Source organism: Aulostomus chinensis, chromosome 9, assembly GCF_037954235.1.
Source record: "Aulostomus chinensis isolate RoL2024-O1b breed Wild chromosome 9, RoL_Achi_v1.0, whole genome shotgun sequence".
Taxonomy (NCBI): Eukaryota; Metazoa; Chordata; class Actinopteri; order Syngnathiformes; family Aulostomidae; genus Aulostomus; species Aulostomus chinensis.
The window spans coordinates 4,965,372-4,992,193 of NC_141328.1; the positions used below are offsets into that span (position 1 = coordinate 4,965,372).

Consider the following 26,822-nt stretch of genomic DNA (forward strand, 5'->3'; position numbering starts at 1 on the left):
CAAGATGAGGGTACTGTATGCTATAGTATTGCATTTTTATCCATCTGGGTAGCAAGATCTGATACTCTTATCATTCCTACATCTTGACAGACCGAGATCCCACATTGACGTACAGGACACAAGGTTATAAGTAATTTATAACTGTTAATTAATGGTCTATTAAGTGCTTACAATACAATTATTAATGCAATTACAACCATTTATTTATCCTTTATAGGAAGGAACTTACTGTAAAATGGAACTGCAAATGCTAAAAAAAAAAAAACTCTGGTAGGAGTACAATCGTGCACCTCGAGTCTCAAGCTCCTCTGGTGAGATCATAGTGCTCCTCGTGTCTTCACATGACGTGTAATTTGACTATGACCTGAGTCAGCGGTCAGAAAGTTATGTTTTTATAGCATCGCATCGTCTTAATCGGGTTGATATGATAATATCTTCCTCCATGTAAACAGAGCTATGGTTTCTAGAAATGCTTATTGTTTAACTATGTAGCAAAAATTCAGATTGCATGTAAAAAAAATTGAGAGCAACAGCCAGTTGTCACATTGTGGGGGATTGCAGGCAGACAGAGACAGGAGTGTCAGAGAGTCTAAGGATCAGGTATCCAGTTCCTCATTATCTCATATTATGTCAGAGGGCCAGTGAGAGACTCCTACAGGGGGGTGGGGGTGGGTAGGTGTGTGTGTGTGTGTGAAGGGGGGGGGGGGGGGGCAGCCCTAAGCTTTAAGCTGGTATTGAGAGACACATACGCACATGTGATCATGAAGCCAGACACAAATGAGGCTGCCGTAGGATCTCTCAAACGAGTCTTCAAATTCCTTCAGACTGGACATGACACGACTGACTCAATTTGGACAGCGATTTACCTCCGGCAGACACAAAACTACACATGTCTACCGCAGCCCGACGACACAGTCTGCTAGCTTTGCAACTGAAATCGGAGAGTGTACACTTCTGCCACATAAACTGAGGTCAGTAGACAGAAAGGAGACCTGGTGAGATGGTGGAAGAGGGGGGGGCAGGGGACAGAAGGTGAGAGGAGGGTGTAGGCTGGAAGGGGTGTGCAGGTTTCTATTAATTAACAGCTTGATGGGGCTGACAGGACGTGTGCTGCTATCAAATAATGAGGTTGGGATTGGCCACTGGTTCTAGGGCACAAAACTTGATTAACACTAATCCTGTTTTAAGTCAATTAATAAAACCTACTAAGGGACTCATGCAAATGAGGTGCCTTTGTTGGATGGGCTGTCGCAGAACTCCACATTCAAACATGTAAAACATGAGTATGACAGGCTGAGAGGGAAGGACACTCATCATTGAAATAAATGACGAGCGCCGGACAAGTAGACGCATGCTATAAAACCAAGATTCAGTGTGTGTGTGTGTGTGTGTGTGTGTGTGTGGGGGGGGGGGGTGTCGAACTGACCTGCTGAGTGAACCTTTTGGTTTGATGAACACACTCACTCAAACCTTGAATTTCCCATAACACCCCCCCCCCCCCACACACACACACACACGCATACACACCTTACTGAGAGACATCACATATCAAGACAAGTGGAAGTGCACATAAACCAAGCACATGGAGTCCATAGCATCTGGTACAGACATAAAATACACCACAACATGGACACCACCAAGCTACAATTAATTTAATTCAGCAGCTACAATGTCCCATGATTCAACATCACATAGCCGAAATTGACATCAGCAGTAGGAACACTGGAGCGAGATTATGACATATCCAGTTATTTTATGTAAAAAAAAAAACAAAACATTCTGATACTTTACTGATTGCATTATAATTTGGGTTTTCATGGAAGTTTGAGGGGTTTGGTTTCAAGACAATTCACGTTTTTCAAGTTGAACTTGGTCCTCAGCATTCGTCGGGGACATGGTCAGTTCACGTTAAATTAGCATAGCATGCTAGTGTTCTGAGTTGTAGTCTCAGAGTCGTAGCCATAAGTTTGAATGCTCCGGCTGCGATGACGGCTGCACAGCAGGATGGAGAGACGTCACAACAGTTGATCGTGTTATGCACCAGCATCCTGTGATTACCACGAATCCTACTTATTAGCATAAAAGCTAAATTTGCGTTAATGTTCAAAGTTAAAATTTAAGAAGAATGAAACTTAGAGAGGAATAGCTGTCAAAAACAAACTACAAGCACTGAAGAAAAAATAGGTGTTATAATATAAAGAAATATTACGCGCATCCAATACATAAAACATAAACACTTTAAAATGACAAAACACTAAAGGAATTCTGCTGCCAACACTCTACTATAAGGTACTGTATAGTCAGACTTTACTTTGAACTTCAAACAAGAACTTTCTCAAGAACACACACACACACACACACACACACACACACATAAAGCCCCAGATTAAGGCAGCTTGACAAGTGGGACAACAATGAAAGTGGTTTCTTTGGAACGAAAAGCTAAATGGCCTCATCAATAACATTGGATGTGTGTATTGACAGGAGAATTTGTCCTCATTTGTCTAGGTGTCAATATCAAGTGTAGCTGTCAGCGAAGCAGCTGAGGATCTCAGGCCGGTTCCAAGCTGCAACTCCAGCCCCTCCATCCAACTGCAGGGCACCTGGGTGAGGAAGCAGCCATGCGATTGGTTTGCTGACCCTCACACCCGCTAACGGTGCCAAGCTGACCCCGCCCCAGATAAAACATGACAGCTGATCCATCAAAGCCAGGAGTCTGCTGTCTGAGTGATAGTGGGCTGTTCCAGAAACATTAGTCTGCTCCCGCCTCATGATCAGCCCCGATGACAGGAGGGGTGATCCAAACGCCAGCACATGGCACCAGCCATCACAGGCTCCTCGTGCACAACAGGGAACATTTGTTTAGGTCCCTACTCTCCTAAAAACACAGGCATGAACTTCCTGAATGTACCCCCCCCCATCCACACCCCCCATATTGACAGGTGCACCGTATGATTCAGTAAGTCCTTTAACATGTGGCCCCTCTCGACCAGTTTTTATATCGTCAGGTTTTAGTTGACTATAAGTCTCATCTTACTCAAAGAAAAACGGAGCTGCTTTGATCTCCCTTTGGTAAATGAAAAGTGACCTTTTTTTAATTTTAATAAAAGCTTCAGTTTAGAGGACATAATCTAAAGAAAGTGTTCGTGAAAGTGTGATGAACATTTTTACTCCTTTTGTTTTGTCAAAGAAATCAATACTTTGTTGACAAGTGTTGAGGCAAGGCAAGGCAAGGCAATCTTACTTGTGCAGCGTTTTTCACGCACAAGACAACAAAAAGTGCTTCACAAAATCCCAAAGAAATAGAAATAAAATCCATAAAATTCATTTCAAAAGAATATGATTGACCACTGATTATACTAAAAACCTCACAATCACATTAAAATTGATCTAAAAGTGAGGTGGGGTTCTAAAATGCCCCGGCAAACAACAGAGTTTTTAAAGTGGATTTCAAAGTCTGTGGTGAGGAGGCTGGTGGAGGTAAATGAGAATAGTCAAGATTCCAGCTAAATTCAAACACAATACTTATATTTCTTCAAAATTCCAAGGTTTGCTCTTATAGCTCCAACTATGCATTAGCGGTGTGTATTCAAGGGGGTGGGGTTGTCTGAGAGACCGACCCACAGACTGGTGGGGAACGTGCAGAGGGCCAGTGGTCAAAACCCTGGTGTTGTTCACTCTGGCAGCCGAGGCCAGACTGCCCCAGGGCCAGCTAAAGGTCAAAGGGTGGCAACGCAACACTTGTTGAGATGTCTAATCTTTTTTCCTCGGTCCAGTCTGTCCCCGTGTCAGAATCCATCCATTCTCTCAGCCTGAACCTTCCTCCCTACCAGATTATTGCTCCTCTTCAGTAAAACAATCAGTGTAACTCGGAAATAGATGGTCTTGTTAGAATAAAAGCTGAGCTTTAAGCAACACAACACCAGGACAAACACAGGAACGTGCACACACACACACACACACACACACACACACACACACACACACACACTTTGAAGTCTTTGAATGAGTGGCCTGGATACGAGCCAGTCCAATCTGCTTGTTGTGAAGGGTGTAAACAGAAAGCCCTGCAAACAAAAGCCTCTCCACAAACACGCCTGATGCTACGTCTGCACATGAGCTGTAACACCTACGGCGCACAGTGGAAGAGCCGACTCTACGCCATCATTTGTTCCATGCCCATTAACACATAAAATCAGTGTGTCACACACACCGAAGTCCTGCATAATGATGAGCCAGTAGCATGGCAGCTAATCTAATCTAAGCCTGGATGAGGTGTGAATGAATTCTATTTCCTCTTGTCCTGATAACCACTGAACCCATTTCCTACCAATCTAACCACACCAGCCAAACAAAGGTTAGAAGGAACTCTAAAGTTGGGGGTGGGTGGAGGGAGGACAGGTTGACAAGAAACCTCATACATGAAATGGGTTTAAAAAAAAAAGGAAAGAATCCATGCATGGATTTCAAATTTCACAGCTGAGCACCTAGAAGAAATTGCAAAGCTTGGGAAAAAAAAAGAGGTCTTCTTTTCTTTTCTGATAATCTTTGAGCTGTAATGTTGGTGTTCCCTTCACGGAGCTGGGAGAGGGTGGTGATCAAGGATTGGCGTCTGGGGGAGGCTGATGTTTGCTAAAGAGCCTAGAGTGTGCTGGGGAGGGACAGCCGTAGCCGTACATGGTTGAACAACTCTACGGTTGAGTGAATCTGTGTGAAAGTATCTTTCCCGTGGTCACGCTAGCTAAAGTTTCACTTTTAATGTTAAATAGAGCCTCTAATTAGTGGGCTACTAATTCGCTGTGAAAACTGCTCAGGTCTATTATGTGTGCTGCAGCTATAAAACGTCCCAAAAATCATTGAGCATTATTACAAAGACAACACCTGCCTCTTTTTTGTTTGATGTAATCATGACATGATAAAGACCTAAGCCCTTTTATTTTGTCTCAGTTGTTTTTTTTTTTCTTTATTTATAAGGTGTTTTCAAAAACCTTTTCACTCAGAACTAAGGACACACCACATGTATCACTTCAAAACCCTTTCAGATGTTAAATCTTGATTGTTCCCATGAATAATACATTATAGCCCGGGCTCTGCGTACTGGCCGCTGACCAAAGCAACCGACATAATGCAGTCACTGATTCTCAACCGTGTGTGATGAGTGTTCGCCCTACTGCTGGGTGCCAGCGGCCATAACAGCACAGTGCACCACAAAGGGAATGAAAAGGCCTCATAAAAATGTTGATAATCTAGAGCCCAAAAAGATCTCATTGCTTCCTGGAGTAGTTGTTGCCATTCGTCCCAGTTTGCTGCATTGTGTTGATAAACTAACAACAAAGACAACAAATCCTGCTCCGGGCCGCGTGTGGGCCACAGTGTCAGGCGTGATCGTACGTCCCCTCTGTTGGCGCGAACTCCTAAAAATACGCATAAACATAGCAATGGTCACTTTGTTCATGAACCAGGTGGAGTTCTTTTGTGTTCTCGAGTACACACATCTAGAGAAATAACATGACAAAGAGAGGGGGAAAAAAAAAAAAGAGTATGGAGTAATGAATGAGAGGCAGAGAATGTGAGGCACAGGCCCCAGTCGGCGGGGACAAAGCCGGGCCAAACACTCATGCAGATCCAACGCGCTGAATTTGCATGAGCTGGCATCAGCACCAAAAGATTAGCTTTTCTCCAGCTGCCATTCACACATGCACACTCTTTCTACCTGTTTGATTATAGCCTCTGCTGGAATGGGCCTGGCTGTGGAGTGAGCCTGTAGGCATAGTGTATCTATCTGGCTGTATATTAAGTATAGCTTATAGATAAAGGGTTAGTTCTCCTGTGCGTTTCTGCGTGAAACGAAGGCAGATGGAACATGAAGCAATGCATTCTTTGTTAAAGAGGTTATATTGGATACTTTGAAGTAGGATTTGTTGAGTACTTATTCATAGCATAGTATCCAAGGTAGACTTCTGTCAGCCCTAAAGTTGCACAATGAGATTTTTATGGCATTATTAATATTCTTCACAGTGACCCTCAAAGGAATTGAAAACTTTTTTCTTTTTTTTTTTAAAGTTTGAACAACCCCTTTATTATAACTGAAACCTGTAGACTGGTAATGAAGGGTCGGGAATGAAAGAAGAACATCCAGTTGCATTCAAGCAAATGTACACCGCCATCCACATCCAGTCCCTGTTTCAAAAAATGCTCTGCTGCATCACTAACCTGCAAGGCCTGGTTTAGATAAACAGGCATGAGTGCAGACACTTAATTAAGCAATGGAGCACAGGAGGTCAGGAGCAAAACCTATGTTAGTCACCCATTAAAATAAATGTAAAAATAAAAAACATCGACATCAGCTCAAATTAATATTGTAATATTTTGTAACGTTACCTTACATCAGGAAGGCCCTTGCCTCTGGCAATGCACTTTCTGAACCAGAGATCCTCCACCGTCCAATGCAGTTGTGCACTCGTGTGATGCGTCTCATGACTGTAAGTCTAAGTATGTACTGTCTTTGCAACTTGTAGAAAAGTGCAGTTGAAGTTCAGGGATCTCACAACAGCATTTCTGATCTCCCCAATAGGAAAACGAAAGTTTATCAGTCGCGAAACTGTGCTGCCAAAGGGCGAGGGATGGAGAGGTAAGGCACACATACTACATAATCTACACTTGCATTGTTTTTGTTTTGTTTATTTTTAGGTGGGTTTAGGTGGCTGAATTGGGGTTTACTGCTCTAACCCTCTCCACGGGGATGGGTTGTTTAGCTTCTTGGCTCCTGCCTACCTCTAGGGTCACGATGGCCGTGATCTGCTGTAAAGATACACTGACTATAGATAAGAACCTCGCACAGCCCCACATCAAAAAACCCAAACTAACCCTTGGCAGTGGACGCTGTGGTATTCAGTTTGAAATCTGCAGCGTTTGATGCAATATTAAATGCAGTGAGGTGCTGAAGGAATGCAAGGCATTTCAGGAGGCATTTCATATGACACAGACAGAGGAAAAGACAGAAAAAGAGGCGAGGAAAAAGTTGAGGACGTGTCTAGGAGGCAACTGAATCTCCAGAAACAGCTATGACCTTTCTCTCTCTAGCTGCCGGCATTTCTACCCAGCCAAGTATCAAAATGGCAAGATTATTGGTCTAAATATAGAAGCAGTCTCACACATACATACGCATACACATGCAACATGACTCAAATGCATAATTTGACAGAAATCCATACAATGGATCTACACATACCCGGGATACATGAGGGCAGACTGAAGACGCTGCTGAAAGCGAGGTGAGCTGCAGAAACCCTGAGATGATGCAACAAGCATTTTTGAACAAAAGAGTCACCACATACACACAGATGTCGGCAGATAAATCTTGAGATGACAACCTGTTGCTTTTCCAGACTGTCAGTAATGATACACACACACACACACACACACACACACTGCTTCTGGAGAAGAGGAAGTCAGTGAGCCAGGTCTTTTCATCAGTTCCACTGTGCTGCCTCGCATTGGGCCAATCTCACCACATCATTAATATGGTGGATGCTACTGTCATTGCATCTACAAAACAAAAGCACGGCGTAACATTGCAGCTCTTCGGATTGAATATGAAACGTGGAGCTATTTCATACGTTTAGGATGCGGGTGAATAATGGTGTTTGGTGAGATTCCTCGCACACTGAAAGATTGTGGAAAGGAAATGAATGTGTGAATGAGTCAGTAGTTGTAATCTACATGTATATGCAGGTACTGGAGAAAAAAAGAATAGAAAAAAAAAAGCATTCTGGAGATTCCATTTGAATACAGAATGCGAGACTGGTGTTTGCATGCGCCCATAATTATTGTGTAAGTGTGTGAGTGAGAGAGAGAGAAATTGTGAGAGCTGGTGCATTACGTTGGTATCTATGCAAATGAAAACCAAGAGAACATGTGCTTTGGGTGTGTGTTTGTTAGCACGCGTGTGTTTATGAGGTTCTTGCACATCCCACGATATTCAGCCCCACCACAATACACACAGACAGGTGTGAGAAGCTGGGTGAGTGAGAGACCAGATTCTGGATCGTGGCCTGCCCCCCCCCCCCCCTCGCTCTCTCTCTCTCTTGCTCTCACTCTCTCTCTCTCGCCTATCTCTCCCACTGTGCCATGCACAGAAGTCCTCTTTGTTATTCAGAGTAGGAAATGCAACTGGAGCCAAATCTGCCTTGCTTTCTGTTTGATATCATCCCTGCTTTGTTCTTGCCATCTCCCCATCACCATGCGTTTGGCCTCAGTCAGCCAGACACACGGGAGTGTGTGGAGCTCAGAAAAGATGGATCCCATGATGTCCTGGATGTCTGATTTCAAGCGTTGCTCGAGTTGACATTTAGGCTAACAATGGGATAAAGGTCAAATTGATGTTTTCCGCTGAATGCTTGTGCCAAAGTTTTGGGTTGCAGGTGGCAGCTGTGTATTTCACAGTGGATTAGGCTTATTGATTACTGAGAAATACACTGTTGTCCCACATTATACTCCTGGAGATAATTCTACAATTGGTATGCACTTGGTATGTTTTGCAGTACAGGTATGGTTTTATCTTGGCTGATTTCTACAGGGTAGATACTTCTAAATTCTCCTCACAATTAAATTATAACCCCATTTACACCTGATGCTCTGACGCTGGCTTCACACCGGATATTGTTCATGCATTCTTGTTACTGTTGGTGAAATCGAAACTCTGCCCTCCAGAGTAAAACCTGCATTTCAGTCTGAAGTGGCAACAGATAAACTGTGGGCCAGCTGTCATCACGGCAGGTGTAAGTTCGCCGGAGAGGATATTACTCCATAAGGAGCAACTGAAAAGGAAGACAGGCCCTGTTTGCAGCAAATGCATGTGTCACTATTGTAAATTTTCTCTCTGTGATGAGGTAACACAGTAATGAGTGGAGGGACTTTATCCTCGTGGTCTCTTAGGTGATATTCTTCAGAAGAAGCTAAAATTGAATATTGACTACAGCTGTGAGAAGTTGTGACCTCTTCACTGACTGCATAGTAACAAGTTGCAGCTACACTCTGGGGTCAGTGTACAAAACGGTCTCTCTTCTACTTGGATTGAATTGCTTTGTTACAGAAGCTAACACGTAGTACCAGTTCTGTTTACACCTGCGTGGGCTGGTGGGCCAGTCATCAGCTTAGTGGAACTAAAATGGTTACAGAAATCTTCAGCAATGTTTAGAAGTTAGTGAAATGGCTGAATAGAAACCATGGATGAGCTCCTGTTTATACTCCCTGAAGAGCAAAAGGGTTTAAGTCCACAAAAGATCCAAATGAAAAGCAAGCAACACTCCCTCCAGATGTGCTCTGGCAGATCCAATCACTGTCTGATCGCGACCTTGCATTAACATGCCCCGATACAGATCACATTTAAATACCCAGTGTAAATGGGGTCAATGAGAGATTTTGAAATCTCTCCTCTGATCTTTTTAAAATAAGACAGATAAGATTATCTGTCCAAAATCAGATTAAAAAAAAAAAAAATCACTCATAGAAAATGAGGACCATCTCCCAGGTTTTGTGGCTGAGTGAGGAAAAAAAAGAAAAGAAAAAAAAAAAGCTTTTCAGAACCCTTGAAGCAGAGGCGCTGACTTGCAGGAGTCGAGTAACAGCAAATACTACCAGCAACTTGTGCACTGTAGAACAGCCCAGTCACAGACAACGAAAACTCTTTCAGATTACAGATATTGTGTCTGATAAAGTGATTTGTTATTTATTGGTTTCACTATCAAGGACATTTTCTGCAAGGCGCGTCCTTAGCAAAAGCTAAGCTTAGCTAGTTTTCTCGCCGCTCCAACGGCTACCCGGAACTCGGTAATTCCCTAACCGAAATCTCAGATGTCACGTATGGTGAGAATAAAAACAACGGACTGACTCCCAGTCCAGTTACCTGTCAGGTGTGAGTATCTAGCAGTATCGTCAAACATGCAGGGCAACATCTCCCAAAGTAGTTGAGTGGGATTTCCGTGTGTGTGTATGTGTGCGCGTGCGCTTCAATCCTCTACAACCCCTGGAGAGCAAGGCGGAAGACTCTACATGTTGAATACTAATAATATTCGCCAACATCAGTTCACATTCAGATGACTAGCAGTTATGAGCTCAAGATCAAAAGCCTGTTTCATCTGTGGAATAAGTGGGAATAAAAGATTTAGTAAATATGGGAAACAGACTCTAGACTCAGTGCAAACGTTTCCTTACTTGTGGAATCCGTGTCGTGCCTTCCTCCAAAGTCACACTGTCAGATGCATGTACACATTTGCTGGGTTTTTTTTGGCATTAATTCAGATTTTTAGAATCCACAGTCATTTGTTCATGTAGATTTTAGCTCAGATGAAATGGTTCAAGTCACAGTGATATTTGTTGAAGCACTAAACTGGGCTACAGATGATGAGATTGCATTTGACATTGTTATATTTTTACCCTCCCAGCAGGCAGCTGAGTAAAACAGCCATTTTTTCTCGATTTTTTTGATTTTTGGGTGTGAAATAAAACGAATCATACACCTCACTGTTATATTTCAGTAAGGAGACTAGAGCAGCTGTTTGTTATAACAGACCCTGCCCTCTCTGCAATTGACGCGATAGTCTAAATAACTCCTTCACATCCGCCCACCACGGATCCTAACCTGTGAGCTCTGGCCAGCCGGTTGTTGAGGGTGTTAAAAGCAGAGATAAGGAGAGAGGACGGCAATCTATCACCTCACACTGACAGCCCCACACGTTGCCTGTCTCTGGGGTTGCTGCACTGCCACGCTCCCTTGCAACTGCTCCTCCTCTCCTCTCCTCTCCTGTCCCTCCTATCCTAACACGTTTTCCTCTCTTCTCAGCTCATACCCCGTCCTTGTGTCCACTTCCACCCTTGTGCATCCTGGTCTTTTTGCCTGCTTAGTATGTTAGTTGCATTGATGGCTATCGGCTGCTTTCCACCCGCCCTGCAATGTTGTGTCACTTCATTAGAAGTGTACAAGGATGACCTTGCACTCTGTGTGTCTCTCTCTCTCTCTCTGTCTTCCTTTACCCTGTCTAAGCCTCCGCCACTCCTCCAGCTGTCCCTCTTTCCCTCATCACTCTTCCTCTCATCCGCTGCCTCAGACAGCCAGCCAGTCGCCAAGTGCCCTTTATCTTTTTTCCCTCTCTCATTTGTGGCTTGTCTTTTTCTTGTCTCTCTATTTCTTTCTAACTCCCTGCCCTCATTGTTCTCCTTCATTATCAAATGCTGTCACAATGTCCCCTGCTGTGCCACCCAGATTATTTATAGCCAACAGAGGGTGTTGGTGCTGGTGATGTTGAGAGGTGGGCCATTGTGGAGCACACGCACTCACACACACACTAATCTTCTAGAAGCTACTTATATAATTGCACGACAGGTTTTCATGTGTGTATCCGTCCAAGCACCTACCTGTCTGTCAGACATGACGTAGAGGTAGTTGCGGTCGAGGGAGAAGGCCATATCTCGGAGGATGGGGCTGCCGTCCTTGATGACCGATATTGTCTCATACTGGACGCCACCGTGAGGAGGCCCGTCGACACGAATCTGAGGAACACAGGAACATATATAGGTCACTGATTGCCATTTATCAGAATGACAGCAGGAATGGGAAAAAAGATGAAGAATGATTGACAGGGCTGAGGGACGCGGGCTGTGGAAGATTGGTAAAACATAATTTAGCTACTGATTTGGGCCCGTAGTGTTTGGGTGACAGGAGGCCAGAAATAATACGATAACGTGATCGTGGTAGAAGGACCGACCCTCCTCATAGTATCTGTTCCCTTGAGGAACAACTCAAGAGGTCCAAAACACTTCATATGTCTGACTACTCTATTTGTTGTTTGTCCTTGTTGAAGAGATGGTTTCAATAATCATATGATCTTGTTCAATATACTCAATCTATTGGTTCACCAAGACTGATAGAATAAACCACCACTCCTGTGTGGCCCACTTCAGTCTTGTTCAAAGTCCGGCTCTATCAGCCCCCCTTTAGTCACTGGTTGTCCTGTTAGTTGTGCATGCAGCAAATGCACCAGTCAAAGTTGCAGCGATGCAACAGAGGACAGCAAGCGGTTGTCTGCAGTTTTGACTTGGAGTCTGATGTCAGGGCACTAGACAGACTGACCTGATATGAATCGTTCACTAAAAGGTTTTATTCAACATGACATCAACACGATGACCAGCCAACAAACATTATAAACCTCGAATTTTCAGCTGACATTCTCTATCAAGTACAACTACATGCACAGCAAAATAAAAAAAAATGAAGTCTTGTTGTTCAAAATCGAATTCTAAAGAGATGCGTTAAAAAGGCAACGTGTTGCTACTTTCATTTACTTTGGGGGAATCCAAGCCTCGCGATGTTGCTCCGGCTTTGCTGAACAAATGCCTGCCATGGCTCTCTACTTTTTTTTTTTTTTACTTGGTTGACCCCAGTGGGACTCCATACATTCGGATGTCTTCCTTACATTCTTCCGGGTAGAGTCAAAGTTCAGAACTGCAGTGTGTCTGTAAAGTGCCTAAACTGACTCCTTGTTTACTTTATCGCACTCACCCAATGGTGTATGGACTTCTTCTCATGGACTTGTTTTTTTTTTTAACTGTCCAAACTCTGATGTTGGATGGGGTTACAACAACTGGTAGGAATTATTGGCTGATATTATTAGACCTTTGTGAAACCTAAGCTCTGTTTTTCTTCCCTCTTTCTACTGTTGAATGATGTATTCCCTCAGATCAACTTTGAAGCTGGAGCCAAGATCACCTAACTACAAAAACAGTGGAAAAGTATTCAAATGACTTATGTAACGCACATGACCCTCCCCGACCCAAACGGGCAAATTCCAGCACTCTTTCCTCTTTATTCATCAGATCTTGTGGGCCAAAACACAAATGGGGCAATACGTCTCAAAGAGTGTTTTTTTTTTCCTGATGCTGGGCATGAGAGATGTCTCATGATGTCACATATCACTAGGCTTTCCTCCACCCATGAAAGCTGATGGCTCTATCATCTGTCCATCCCGCCCGCCTCCCTCCACCCAAACATTCATCTATCTATTCAGATGGTGACAGCACCAAAGAGCAGCCAGACTCTCAATAAACATCACAGAGGGGAAAGTCAAGGTCATATGTCTGTCAAAAGAAGATCTACAGGGAGGGAGGGAGGAGCAAATGAGCACACATGCAGATGTGTGTGTGTGTGTGTGTGTGTGTGTGTGTGTGTGTGTGTGTGTGTAAGAAACCGCTGGATGGTCAAGAAGGAAAACATGATGTGTGTTCACATGTAACCCCTTCTAAAGCTCGAGGGTGAGCTGAGTGCACAGCAGCAGGCGGCATAGTTAAGGAGCTCAAAGTGGTTGAGCCTGCCACGGCTGACCTAAGTCTGACCTTGGCAGGCTAATCCAAACATTGAAGAGGACATATGTGTAAACCATATGCACAAGGAGAAAGGCAGGATGTGGGGGGGCTGTGCCAGGCTTCATCTTGTTGCTGACTGCAATGTGGAAGGGAGACCTCAGCAAATATGCTCATCCATAAAGCATGTCAGGCGCATGTTCTGTTGTGTTCACTACAGTGTGGCTAATGTGTGTGCAGCCGTAGAAGCAGCCTGTTATGCTGTGATATGTGTCCTTGCAAGCAGCCACTAGGGATCACTAGATAACCTGACCTTCGCTCTGCACGCCTGCAGTGCATCTGAATCAGATCACTATCACACAGTCTCTCACCGCTGTCCGGAGGCCTTGATGTTGGCCCACAAACACACAGACCCACACACACTGGTGTTTTAGGGTGTGTTCAGACAAAAAGCGCTGGCTCTCAAAGCAGGGGTATAACACCTAAAACACACACTACAAAACCAACACCAGGTATTACAGGGCACTCAAGCGTCCTCTTGAGTAATCACGTTGATACTCAAAAAACACCTCAATTTACAACTGGGTTTAGTTTAAAGTCTCAGTGGACGCTTGTCTCCCAGGCAGGGCATTTTAGCAACAGCTCTCTCACTGCCATTAGACCTGTCAAACCTTCACCTCCAAGTCTTCACAGCTTAAAACTGATACTGAGACCATGATACTGAGACCATTCTCAAAGCTGTTGTCCAGTGAGACAGCCGTCTTGCGAGCTTGTGCTGTGGCTCTGGGTCGGCCCAACCTGCTTCCTCAGATGTCAAGTGTCTGTTTGGTTTTAGGAAACGTATGTCACCATCACCATAGCTTTCTCTACATTTTCTCTGAAGGAAAGACCCAGATTTTGGGTCTGTCTTTTTCTCAACATTTTGATAGCAACATACAACTTAATTGTTTAAAATCTGCTTGTGTTTTTGCCTTTTTCCCCGACGTTTCCTTTCCAATTGCACGTTGTCAGTTCACCCCGCCAAGCGCTCCAGGTCACTGCTCCACCCCTTCTGCAGCTCTGGGGAGCACCATGTCTCATCCTTCCACCATCCTACTCTGTAAGGAGGTGTTGAGCTGTTTCACCAGTGGGACACAGCACACTGGAGGCCCATGGCATGCTCCCACACTGGCCAGAGGAGGCGCTATTGCAGCAACCAGCACACATACCCTCATCCTACTTCCCACCTGCAGATATGGCCAAGTGGTTCTGCGCTGATGCCTAACAAAGCCTGAGGCAGGGAGCAGAACCTGCAGCCCCTGTGTTTGTAGGCCACGCAATAGATTAGAGCTCTCTGCATGAGGGAGAACTTTGTCACAGCGAGGCTTTGTGAAAAATTCTATTTTAAATTGAACCATAACTTTCCCAGACCTAACCTCTTCCAGGCAGAAAGGGTCATCCTGCCGGAGTCATTCTGCCAGAAGCTTTATTATAGAAAGCGTCTTTGAAATATTCTGTTGTAACCTGAATCATAATTTTCTCCTAAACCCAACTTCTTCCTGCCAGGAGCCCCTTAGGGCAAACATTACCTTTGTGGCTGCACTACTTGGGTGCACATACAACTTCTTCTAATTAAATATTGGAATAATGCTTCAGTGAGTGCTGCTACAGTCTTTTGCAACTTTTTATAAACACAAAAGGCTTGTAACTAACCAAAGGAGTTTGCACACTGGAGGATTTAGAGGGCTTCGTTCACTTCCACTGGTGCAAAAAAACAAAGTTGTTCATACTGGTCTGTGAGAAAAAAGTTGAATTTACATTTCATTTCCTTTTTATTCTTTGATCAAAGCCTATTCTAACATAAAAGCATTTGAAGGATTTTGTACGATGTATGATTTAGAAAACACTGTGGCTCACACAGACAGGATACAATCAACCTTCCTGACTCTTAAACCGTCTAAGTGTTCGCTCCATCCCCTCATGTACACATGAACACACCCACACCCTGTTGCATTTCACATTGAGGAGCTGCTTTTCTATAGTAGCTGTAAATCAAGCAAAGTGTGTTACATTCACACAGACACAAATACACACCCACATCATTGTAAGAAGTCACCAGGAAAAAAAAAAAAAAAAAAGGTGCGTGAGGTGGATTAGTTGAATGTGAAGGCTCACCTCTGGGTGGGCGAACGAGAGATAAAAGAGGAAAATGAAAAGTGTGGAGTAAATGAAGAAACTGCTGCTTAGTGAACCAAAAATAATTCTGTCAAAAAAAACTTGAGCTCTTAACCACACTCACCCCCACGCAACCATCCTACTGTGCCTACCACCTGAGTAAGCCATTTTCATGCCAAAAACAACCTCAACATGCAGTATTCCAGTCTTCCAGTCTTCAGCCTGGTCTTTCAGGTACTCAAACCTGGACCCCCTTGACTCTGCATTACCTTTCAGCCAGCAATCAGGTTGGTTTCATACACTTGAGGCCCTTTGACAACACAATCACCCCTATATCTTATATTCAGGAGGTTGGAAAGAGGGAAAAGCTGAGAACAGATGTGGCTGATGACAAACACCATGGGAGAACCACGGGCGATGTCGTATATGTTTATTAAAATTTGTACGATATGTAAAAATCAAGTCAAATTCTAACTTGACTGGGTGAGTGGCGAGTACGTCCAATGATGAAAGCGAGTGACATACTAGAGGAGGGAAGAGTCATCAAATGCATAAAAGACATTTTTGTTGAACTGAATATGTATTCTATATTCAACTTTGAATTTTCATAAGCATACATTTAAACATCTTTCCAGTAGTTTATCATCTTTGATCCGAATTCTAATTTTTTAGGTCTATCCAAGAGGCACTTGGTATGATTTTATCCCGGATCCTGAAGACCGTTCCAGCCATCAGCGGAATTCCTGATTGTGTGGTGTACTTCTGATCCACAAGACTATCTTATAATATGAATAAAATATTGATTGATTGTTGATAAGAATATCAGCATTTTCTACTCAAATTTGTTGAGGTTAATCTTTCTAAGCAGACATATTAAGCTCCCAAAGATGGTATGGATCATGTTCCAGGACTTGAGGATTTTTTTTTTCTTTCACATAGCTTCCTTGGTGGAGGTGTGCACTCTCTCTAACTTTGCTATTTACAATTTTGGGCATTAAGAAAATTATGCAAAAATTAACTACAACAAAAAAAGAAGGAGGAATCTTTGCTTCAAAGTACAAACTATATGTCACAGCACCTAGTAAGCTGCAGGCAGGAGAAGAGTTGGACTGGGGAGGGGGGGTGCTGGACAGCAGGGAAGCAATGGCAGCAGCATCAGAAGCTTTCCCTTGTGGCTATAAGAGTCTGTGCCAGGGGGGTGCTTTTGATCAAACCATGTAAGCACCCTGGAAAAACGTTTGAAGATTGACCAAACTCCAATTCAAATTGCCCTTCTCCCTTTTTCTCTCTCTCTCTCTCTCTCTCGCTCTCCGTCTCCCTTGGTCTCACTGGTTTTGAACACTGAGCCAGACACCGAATCCCCGACCATGTGAGTCTTTGTGAAGCAATTTGCTGAGTAGAAAGCACTGAATAAAACTAGGGTAACAGTGCATCAAATGTGTGTTTGCAGTGGACTGTGGATGCTGTTGCTTGGCGATGGAAGGAAAGGAAAGGCCAAAAGTCCCTGCATAGTCACGAGCATGCTACATAAAATGCTAAAATGACTGAACTGCACAATCTTAAGAGAAACCAGAGGAAGGTGAGACGTGTTTATTTGAAAGGATTTAATTAGCAAATCTTTCAGAATGATTGACTGATGTGCCCTCATTTTTTCAGCAGCTCTTCTCCGAGTATGTGACGTTAGCCACTCAGTTTTTAAGAAGGATATTTTTCCCTTAATAGCCACAGCTGCTAACTATTACCTGAGAGCTGTTTTCTTTTCTGATTTAGTAAAAAGCTATTTTCTTACCTTCGCCTTCAGAGAGGTTAGTGTTTCTGAAAGGCGCTCATGTGTACAGGTGCCTGCCAACATCAATACAGAACCCTCTGAACGTGTACATTATTTTACAACCATATTTCAGTTGGCAGAGCCGAACCTAACTGACGCATGGGAATCTGAACCAAACCACACTAAACAGCACACACCACACAAGGATACACCTTATATCAAGACAAGATTAAGTCAATTTGTAAGCCTTACACCTAAATTTGTGACAGAACAGTAAAAAGGTGTTGACTTTAAGTGACGCCGTGGAGACATAAAGAGAGTTCATGTTGCAGCTATCTCCTGCATCTTGGCTAATCCAGTTCAGCAGTCTTGGATGTTGAAGTGACAGACATTGCCTTGCAGCCTGATCTCATCCACTGGATTAGAGTCTGCAAATACACACCAAGACCACACACTTTTCGCTCTATCTCGGTGCACTGACCCCTCACAGATATACCACAGTGACGGCTCTGCTGAGGAAAGGAGGAGCTTTGTAGTGAAGTGGGGCCGTGCTACTCGAAAAAGGACACAGGTTAGAGGAATGTGAGGATGACTATGATCAACCTTACACAGTCATTTCAAGCTGAAGGGGCTATTCTTGGCATCAGTGAACGGTCTTGAATTTGATGTTGAGCTTGGGAACCTTGGGCCAGATGACAGGTGACAGACTGCTGACAGCAATTTAAGAGCCAGTGAAGCTTGCCAGGAGGCTTCTATGGTTTGAAAAGCTTTAGTGACAGAAATGCAAAACCACCACATGGGTTTTGAATTGCAAACACAACTTTAAGGGAGGCAGAAACATATTGTTTGCCAGCTTGCAGATATTGTCATCTGCATTACATCTAGTACTGAGTGTTTAAGACTCAGGCCCAAATCAATTTGTTTTACAGCAAAGGAAGAATGGCTTCAAAATGTGTTTACCCAGAACAAGCGTATGTAAACACTTGGAATGTATGCAAACTATGGTGGAAAATTCAAAGAAGACACACCTGGAGTCACATGCTAGGTCTATAGGGTCAAAATTTGAAAGAGTGGGAAGGGAATGCTCGTGTACATGTCGGGTGGGTGTGTTTAGGCTATGAGTGCACCGTATTACGTGGCAGTGTGAAAGAAGGTTTGCACTAGAGTGTGAGGCGTGCTAACAGAGTGAAGTAAATCTGTTTGGGAGAGAGGTGATAATAGACAACAAACTAGAGGTTCCAGGCAATGTGACCTCATCAGCTCTTCTTCCAGATCAGATTCCCAATCAGTTGCGAAATCCGATCGATTGTTTCTAAAACCAAAACATCCATCCTCAACTTTTTGAGTTAATCTGCAAAAAAGCAGAAATGCAAACATGGAGGCGCATTCCATTAGAGGTAGTAGTACTTATTCCTTATGTGACAAGGCAACAAAAGCATAAAATTGATACATACAAATCACCAGTCAATACACCCAGCTCGGCTTAAAATGTAGCACACTGCTATTGTATTTCTTTACTTTGGGTGGAAAGCGTATAAACTATAAAGCTGCTGTGTGTGAGAACATGTGTGTGCGTCTCTTTCTCGATGCAATGGGAGAAAACATGTAGCCTTGCTCTGCCTCGATAACGCATCTAATCCATCACTAGTGTCAGGCTGAAGAATTCTGGTGTCAGTAGCAAACGGCATGTAGAAATGTGCTGTGTATATATGTGTGTGTGTGTGTGTGTGTGTGTGTGTGTGTGTGTGTGTGTGTGTATACGATGGCTCCCACCAGCTAAGCATGTTGCCTCTTTTGTTCCCCTTCCTGTTCTACAATATTCATTCCCATAAGTCATATGTTAGCCTGCCTTCCTAAATGCGCTGTGTGTCACTTCCTATTGGAGAGGCTGAGGTTTTTCTGCGATAATGGAGGAAGGGAACGTGATGATGGGATGAGAGGAAGAGAACGAAGCGGGGAAATAAAATATAGAGGTTTGAGGAATGAAAAGAGAGAAACAAGATCAGGCTATAGGATGTAGGGGACAGGGAAGGGGCAAATGACACTAACAGACCCTCTGTCTGTTTGTGTCATTCTGCATGCATGTGTAATTCTCTCCCTAACCAGTTCAAATGGTGGCACTATATCCACTAATATGACCCAAGCACTTAGTCAATACAGAGGGCAATTACTTCATATTTTTGGCCAGGCACAATAAAGCCTATTGATTTGCCTCTCCACTCAATGCACAGAGCATTTAACCCACTTCTCTACAACATCTTTTCTCATGTTTGTCTGCCAGACACAGAAATGCAAGGCAGTGTACCCAAGAAATTACACGGGAGAACCAATGAAACGGCCCACTCCTTATTATCATTGATTGCCAGAGAATATCAGAAGCAAACATTCTATTAAACTGATCCTGTAAGGTTTAACAAGTAGTCTTACAATAGCAGTCAGTCCGAGGCTCACTGAATTCAACTGTAGCGTTGTAATTCTGTAATACTTTCACATAACTCACAACCCAAAACATGGCTGTATCAGCACTTTCCCCTCCTTGCCCCCGAGCCTAAATAGAAACCAGAGACCGCAGTATGCATTAGGGGTCTGTGGTGGGATGAGATCAGGCCTCAACTCTAATCAGCCCAAACACACACATTAAAGCTCAACAGCACAATGTGAGGTCTATATTTAGCTCCATATTCCAACACCTAACTGAGGCCAGCGTGCTGGTGATGGACGCGGGGCCAGGGAGGTTCAGGGAGAGTGAAAATACGGGGATGTGGTGGGAGGGAATCTCTCCTTACTCTTCGAAAATATGGTTCACCATAATGGAGAAGACACAGTTACTATGCAACTGGATGCTCATGAAAAGTAGAGCCAGTGCAATGAAATCAATACAGCAATATAATGCAATTTGTTCTAGCGATACTGTCCTGTCACAGCAGTCCCATATAACAATATACTGAGATAAAATAGTATTCTGATCTGTGTATCTTTATGGCTGCTACGTTAATTGTGTGGTACTCAAGCATCCAGGTTGTAAGCATTGTATTTTCAGCTCCATTGTGAAATTTTCAGAGGAGTATGTATTGCAATATTATACACATTGTGGTGGGTATATCATAATATAGCATGATAAAATAAGGTCCTTGCCAGTACCTAACCCCAACAGACTGTTCTTATAAATTAAAACCCAACACATTTCCTTAGCTGTTTTAAACAAAGCGAACCATGGAGGGCAACCAGGGAGGAAGACAGGAGGGATAAACCTACACGGGATGAGGGCAGAGGGGTGTTAGAAGGGGTAGAGAAGAAGTAAAGTGTGAAGTGAGAGAGAAAAAGACTGTGCTTGCCTGTAAGTGGTGTGACTACTCCCAACAGAGACAAAGCAACATTCACACTTCAGCCCTGGTGATGGCAACAAGTAACCCCTGCAGTACCTACACCAAGACATTTAAACACATGCTTCAAAGATCACATGCGAGCCACACACACCCTAACAGTTATATTTAACAATCCCTAGAACATATTGGAGCTTTCGCTCAACTGAAAACCAAGTTTCAAAGTTGAACCTCTTACCTCGACAATATTCCTGTTGAAAGAACTACTGTACAAGTATACTTCCTTTAAGTAAGAGACATAGCACACAACTATTTCATGCTGTGTACAAAGCCAGTGCACTGATTGTTAGACAAAACTTAGTACGGGAATGTCAAACAGTCTGAACCGGGAGAAAATATCACACCTCCTGTTTTCTCCCTTGGCATACTTCAAAGTAGATCACAACGATATGCGAATCAAAAGTAGCTCAGAGAAGGTTCAGGTGAGGGGCAAATTAACTGAAATTGTTTCAATTCCTCCCACTGGATTTGCGAGATTTAAATGCAGAGGGAGATTGGCAGGTAGAAGTGAGATACTCGGAAATTATAGCCAGCGGGATCTGCACAGCAAATGGGAATATAAAAGCACTTCAATCAAGCCCACCTTATACACCTGTAACATGCACCAGCCTCAATAACCTCACTATATATTTCATGCTGTAATTGATATTACTGCGATGTATTATCAGGTGGAGCTGCGTATGCGTTTGATGAATGAATTCTATTCATTTAAGCTGTGACACTCAGAAATGTCCATCAGGACCACATTCATGTGCGGCCTCTCTGACATGTGCTGAACCTGTTACGACTAAACATGTGGCATGCAATAAGACAAGAGGATGGAGGAAGGAGAGAACACGGAGAAGGAAAATTTTCCAGTTCAAAGGTTTAATGATGTAAGGATATGTGCTGGGGGGGAATGGCTCAGGGGCAGAGTGGCTGTCTAGGAACCAAAGGGTTGCTGGCTCAATCCTCACATCCCCCGCTGACAGTGTCAACGTGTCCTTCAGCAAGATACTGAACTTTAAACAAGTCAGCGCAGCCTGAGTGCTGTAATATGTATCTTTGGCAGCATACATGATCAGTCAAAACATCATTACTTTTTCATTTTTGTGTTGTGCTTGTGTGCAAACTGTTTGCTGTCACCAACGTCTGAAATAATAGGGGCACATCCGCGATGCACAGCTGTTGTTGCAGATGGTTTACATTATAATCAGTTGGCGCTGCTACTCTGACCGAAGGAGTCACGCTGACTCAGAACTCTATTTTTACGCTGCTGGTCTATTTTTTTTTCCCCTTTTTCACATGACAGTCCTAAAGGCACATGAAATTACAGAAACTCTACAGAACCCTTTTAAAATGAATAGGCTGTCGTCTCACAGTCTATGGAAGGCAGCAGAGCAATCTGGGGGGGGGGGGGGGGGGGGGTCGTTGCCTTTTTTTTGTCCCGTCACAGATTAAAATAGAAAAGTCAACTCTCGCTCATGATCGTGTCGTAGCAGCGATCAAATATGGTACATGCAGAGCAGCTGACAATGTCTGTGAAAATAATGGCCATGTAAACAGCAGGAGTAGACTGAGTATTCTGTTCAAAATCTCCTCAGAAAAGTCTTCACCTGCCTCACAGCTGCAGGCAGCCCAGATGCAACCGGTGTAGCTGGTGAAAGACGCGCTCTGCTCCACTGGCGTTACACGTCACGAGCGTGCCTGCAGGATTTTAAGCTTAAAATTCAATTATCGTCTTCTACAATTTGTGAATTTCATATTTCTCCTACTTATCACAGTTCTGTTGCACATGATCTACACCCCCCCCTCCGTAAAAAAACAAACAAACAAACAGGTTTTCAACCAGATGAAATGATCAAAAATATAAAAATGCACAGAGATGAGACCCAACACTGAGGTGGTCAGGTGAAGAAGCCCGATACATGACATCAAATCGTGAAACAAGGCACATACCAGATATATCGCCATAGAGACAGGTGTCACAACCTTTGACCTCTCACCGAGCAGGTTCTCAGCAGTGCTCAGATAACTAGAGGTCCTCCTGTAGCTTTCCACAATGACACTGGGCTAAGATGGACCCCACACTGTGAACCTTTAACCCTGTTGCCCGACAGAAAGAAAGTAGAGGGGGAGGGGATGAACTATGAGAGGCAGGGGTTATCCAAGCTGTCCTCTACAAGGAGACAGTGATGCTACTGATGAGTTGGAGGGAGGGGGGTGTGGATTGTCTGACCCCATTCAACATGCTTACAAGAAAAGCAGGCCAAAACGCTCGTGCTGGACACGGGTTGCCATGGTAACCCCTTGGGCATAAGAACAGCAGGGTAGCAACTGAAAGTGTGCGTCGTTCAAATGTGCCTGCTTACATAAAAAAAATGGTTATGTCATCACTATTGTTTAGCCCATCATCGCCTCAAGATTAAGAAATGCTGCTGGTTTTGCGTCTCCGTCCTTCAGGAGAGTTATTTCAGGGTTGTTTTGTCCAGTGAGAACATCAACTTACCAGGAAACAACGGCATTCCAACACAAACACTCGCCCAGACTGAAAACAGGATATAAGCTTGATTTATCTGCTTAAGTTAATAGCTTTTTGGTGTGGTTACAACACTAACACTGGGACTTTCAGTCCATATGTGTAAGACTGCATAGGGTTTCCCTCACATTTATCCAAATAATTCCTCTGTTCCAAAGTGCAAAATACATTTTTAGCATACATTTCCACCTCTAGTCAAAAAATTGACTTATCTTCTTGTTCCCACAGTTGAATGCTTGACTTGCTCCCAGTTTGACAATGGAAGACTGTTTTCACATTCATTGATGAGGTTACGTTTTCTCTGTGAAACCTGAATTTAGAAATCATGTGCGTGCAAATTTGGAATTTTTTTATCATGAAAAATAGGTGGCATTTTATGGATTTTAATAGGGCATCGTTTTTTCTCCTGCATAAACAATGTACTGTAATCCACACATTATGTGAATAATGGCAGAATCCACCGCTTACTCAACCAAGATTTTTTTTTAAAGAGGAGACTTTATAAATAAAGAGTTGATAAAGTATATATTTAAAGTAAATACTGCCAATCATTTCTGTTTCCATTGCGTTATACATGCAATTGTGTAGTGAAAAACAATTTTCCGGACTTCCACCTGTAAATGAAGTGTGACAACAGTAAAAACAAGCAACTTTAAAATTCAGCCTCCTTGACAGGGAAACCAGTCCAACACAATGTCATCAATCCGATCCAATACTCAGGCTTTTATTTGATCTGCTTTCCTACCGCATTCATGCATAATTGATGCTATTCTGTACTAACAAATGTGTGACTGCTGGTGTGGCCTTATCCATCCAATCAGATCAATCCACATGAAAAGAAAAAAATCACTAACTGAATTCGAAAATCTATTTTACATTGCATGAAACAATACAGCAACAGATAACGCGACGATATGTGCACTTGCAGCCAGTAAAGTGGTCCAAGACGGGTGTGTAGTTCTGCTGATATAAATAAACTCATGACTTTTAAACATGTGGGAGCAGTAAACAAGGCTTTTATTCATCAGTGTTCTATTTAGAAAAAAAAGAGTGCAGACTGACTGATGGTCTTGTGCTCCAAACATTTCGCTTCACATTTATTGCAGCACAAACACACGATGAGTCAGGACCTGCTTGTGTGTACAGAGCACACACACTTTCAGCGCAGCCGTGTGGCACTGTTTTCACATTATACATGCAAATGAGGCCGATATCTTCCTATAGAGCAGGGGATCAGAGATACTCATCAGTAGTGATATGTGTTAGTGACAGCGTCTTCTTTTATTCCCCAAACACACCCACACAAACTCTCCCCAATCCTCTCCAATGCCCCCATAATTCACACACAAGCTCCAAAACTGCGGGAGAGGAAAACGCTGCGTATGCAGAATAGATGAGAAGCATGCACAGGTCAGAGTAAGTTGAAAAAGGAGAGGGACAGACACAGAGGAGGTAGAGAGAGGGATGAGTGTGTGTGATGCCAGCACATTTTGAAGTCTATGAATCCTCAGTAAAGCTCTTTTAAAATCGTCCACCAATCTTGCGCCAGGATTTAATACCTCCTCTATCCAGAAGGAATAGACCAGCCAGTTAAAGTATGCTAATTCAGTGGCACTAAATACACTGCTTTAAATGTAAACCTTCCATTATTACACACAGACACTCGGCCCGCCACGGGCCTGGCGCCGAATCATAAACACATACACACACACAGGTAACGCACACACAGACGCAAAAATCTGGCCTCTGTGAAAGGGCAGTAAAATTATGACTTATAGATCACAACCACTTTATAAAAATCAATAACTGAATGAGAAAAGGACATTTACAACAAAAGGTACACTATCAAAGCAGCTTTTGTCCGCTTGAAGGGCGAGTGAGAGGGAGGACAAGAAAGAGGAGACAGGACCAGACCAAGACAGAAAGACTGAAGATAACAAGAGACACAAATACAGTCAGAGGCCTGGAGAACAGCTAAAGCAAGCAAAACGCAATCACCTTGCAAAGAGCCAGAGAGAAGCCTGACACTCCTCCCCAACCAAGGGTGCCAGCAACATTAATTCTATTAACCCTGTTAGTATTCCATCCTCATCGCCTCTCTAGGTCAATACACACCTCCATCGCACTGCAAAGCATCTGTTTCCCTCTTCCACATGCAAAGGGAGTGGAGAGCAGAGGTGAACTGAGGGATGGATGGAGAAATAGGAGGTAAGACAACAACACTTTGGAACCCTGCTCAGACTGTGACGACCAGTCAGATGACTGGAATCCAGACGGACAGGATCCTAAGCACCTATGTGGCAACCACATAGGTGCTTAGGATCGGACGCGTGACTCCAACTCATCTCGTTGGTCGGCAGGTCACATTTGCACATTGTGGAGCACTTTTGAGGAGCTGTGTTAAAAGGTAATTTGTCACACAAACTGTTGAATAAAAACACATCAATACTCTTAAAACACAGAACTTTGTACCTATAAAGCAACCCTTTGATTCTCTCAGCTGATGTTGGCTAAACGCCGGCTGATATGCTATATTTCACCCACATCAGCTTGCTTAATATGACTGCATTATTGAGTGAGTTAGCTACCAGACTGTACTGATTTATTATTTCACAGATGAATACCAAAAATGAGGCGTAAACACGCTTACAGTAAGTGCAGTTCCCCAAAATACTGGCCTTGAAGCAGTACCACCTCAGAGAAACTACAACGAGAAATCCACAGTCCTCATTAGGGCCTGGCAAAATGAATTCCAGGAAAAAAATGCGAAGGCAGGGAGGACGAAAGACTTCATTTGTTACACTGAACTTAGAAAACTACACAACACTGGCAAACCCCACAGGACTGTGACACTGAAAGCACCGAAACAGAATCCAAACTAAAATACAAACTTCTGTAATGACAGAACAAGAAGCAGGCGGGAGAACAGGAGGGCAGCTGATTGGATAAGAGACACTCTGAACAGGGCTGGTGAAGGCTCATTAACTAAGGCACAGGTACTCAGTCAAAAACGGTGGGAAAATATATATAGGAAGTACACCAAACAGACACATGAGGGAGGGGTTTTTCAAAATAAAACAGGAACTCAATAAATATCTGATGAAAACAAAAGAAACATACCACAAACACCAGGGAAAACAGGAACCAACTAATAGGGAAAACTAAGGAGCCCATGATAATAGAAATGTCAAAACAAAAGAGAAAACAAAAATAAAGCCCAGACTTTAAAATCTACAGAAAAAAATCAGGAGCCAGGAAAAAAAAAAAAAAACATTCCAGGGATAGGCAAAGGAGGGATTCTACATCTTCATTCTGCGCTTGTGTGTAAGATTTCTTCCACCTACAAACTTGCAACACTGGACGTACAGAGCATTTACTCCCACAGTCCGGCAAGGAATCATCACAAAGACAAAGGAGGGAATTTTATACCAACAAGAAATTACATTCATACATAAAAATGCACGACTGATTATGCTTCTTCTATAATTCAACTGAACCACATAAAGAGCAACAGTTTTGAATTTTACGTGCAAAATAATTGTGTATGCATACAAATTGTACAAAAAGTACAAAGAGGACCGATGAATACTTACAGAATCTCATCTCGTGAAGTATTTCACAGCATGGGAGCGTTTGATTTAAA

The 26,822-nt window shown here is 43.3% G+C and overlaps 1 protein-coding gene across 2 annotated transcripts in view; it reads right to left on the reverse strand.

Annotated features, from left to right (window-relative positions):
• plxna2 (plexin A2) overlaps positions 1–26,822 on the reverse strand; it is a 195,209-nt gene that overhangs the window by 103,502 nt on the left and 64,885 nt on the right. For both annotated transcript variants that reach the window (XM_086213282.1, XM_086213283.1), the window contains exon 4: positions 11,416–11,550. In XM_086213282.1, coding sequence (XP_086069408.1) covers positions 11,416–11,550 — 135 coding nt within the window. The remainder of the gene's footprint in view (positions 1–11,415; positions 11,551–26,822) is intronic.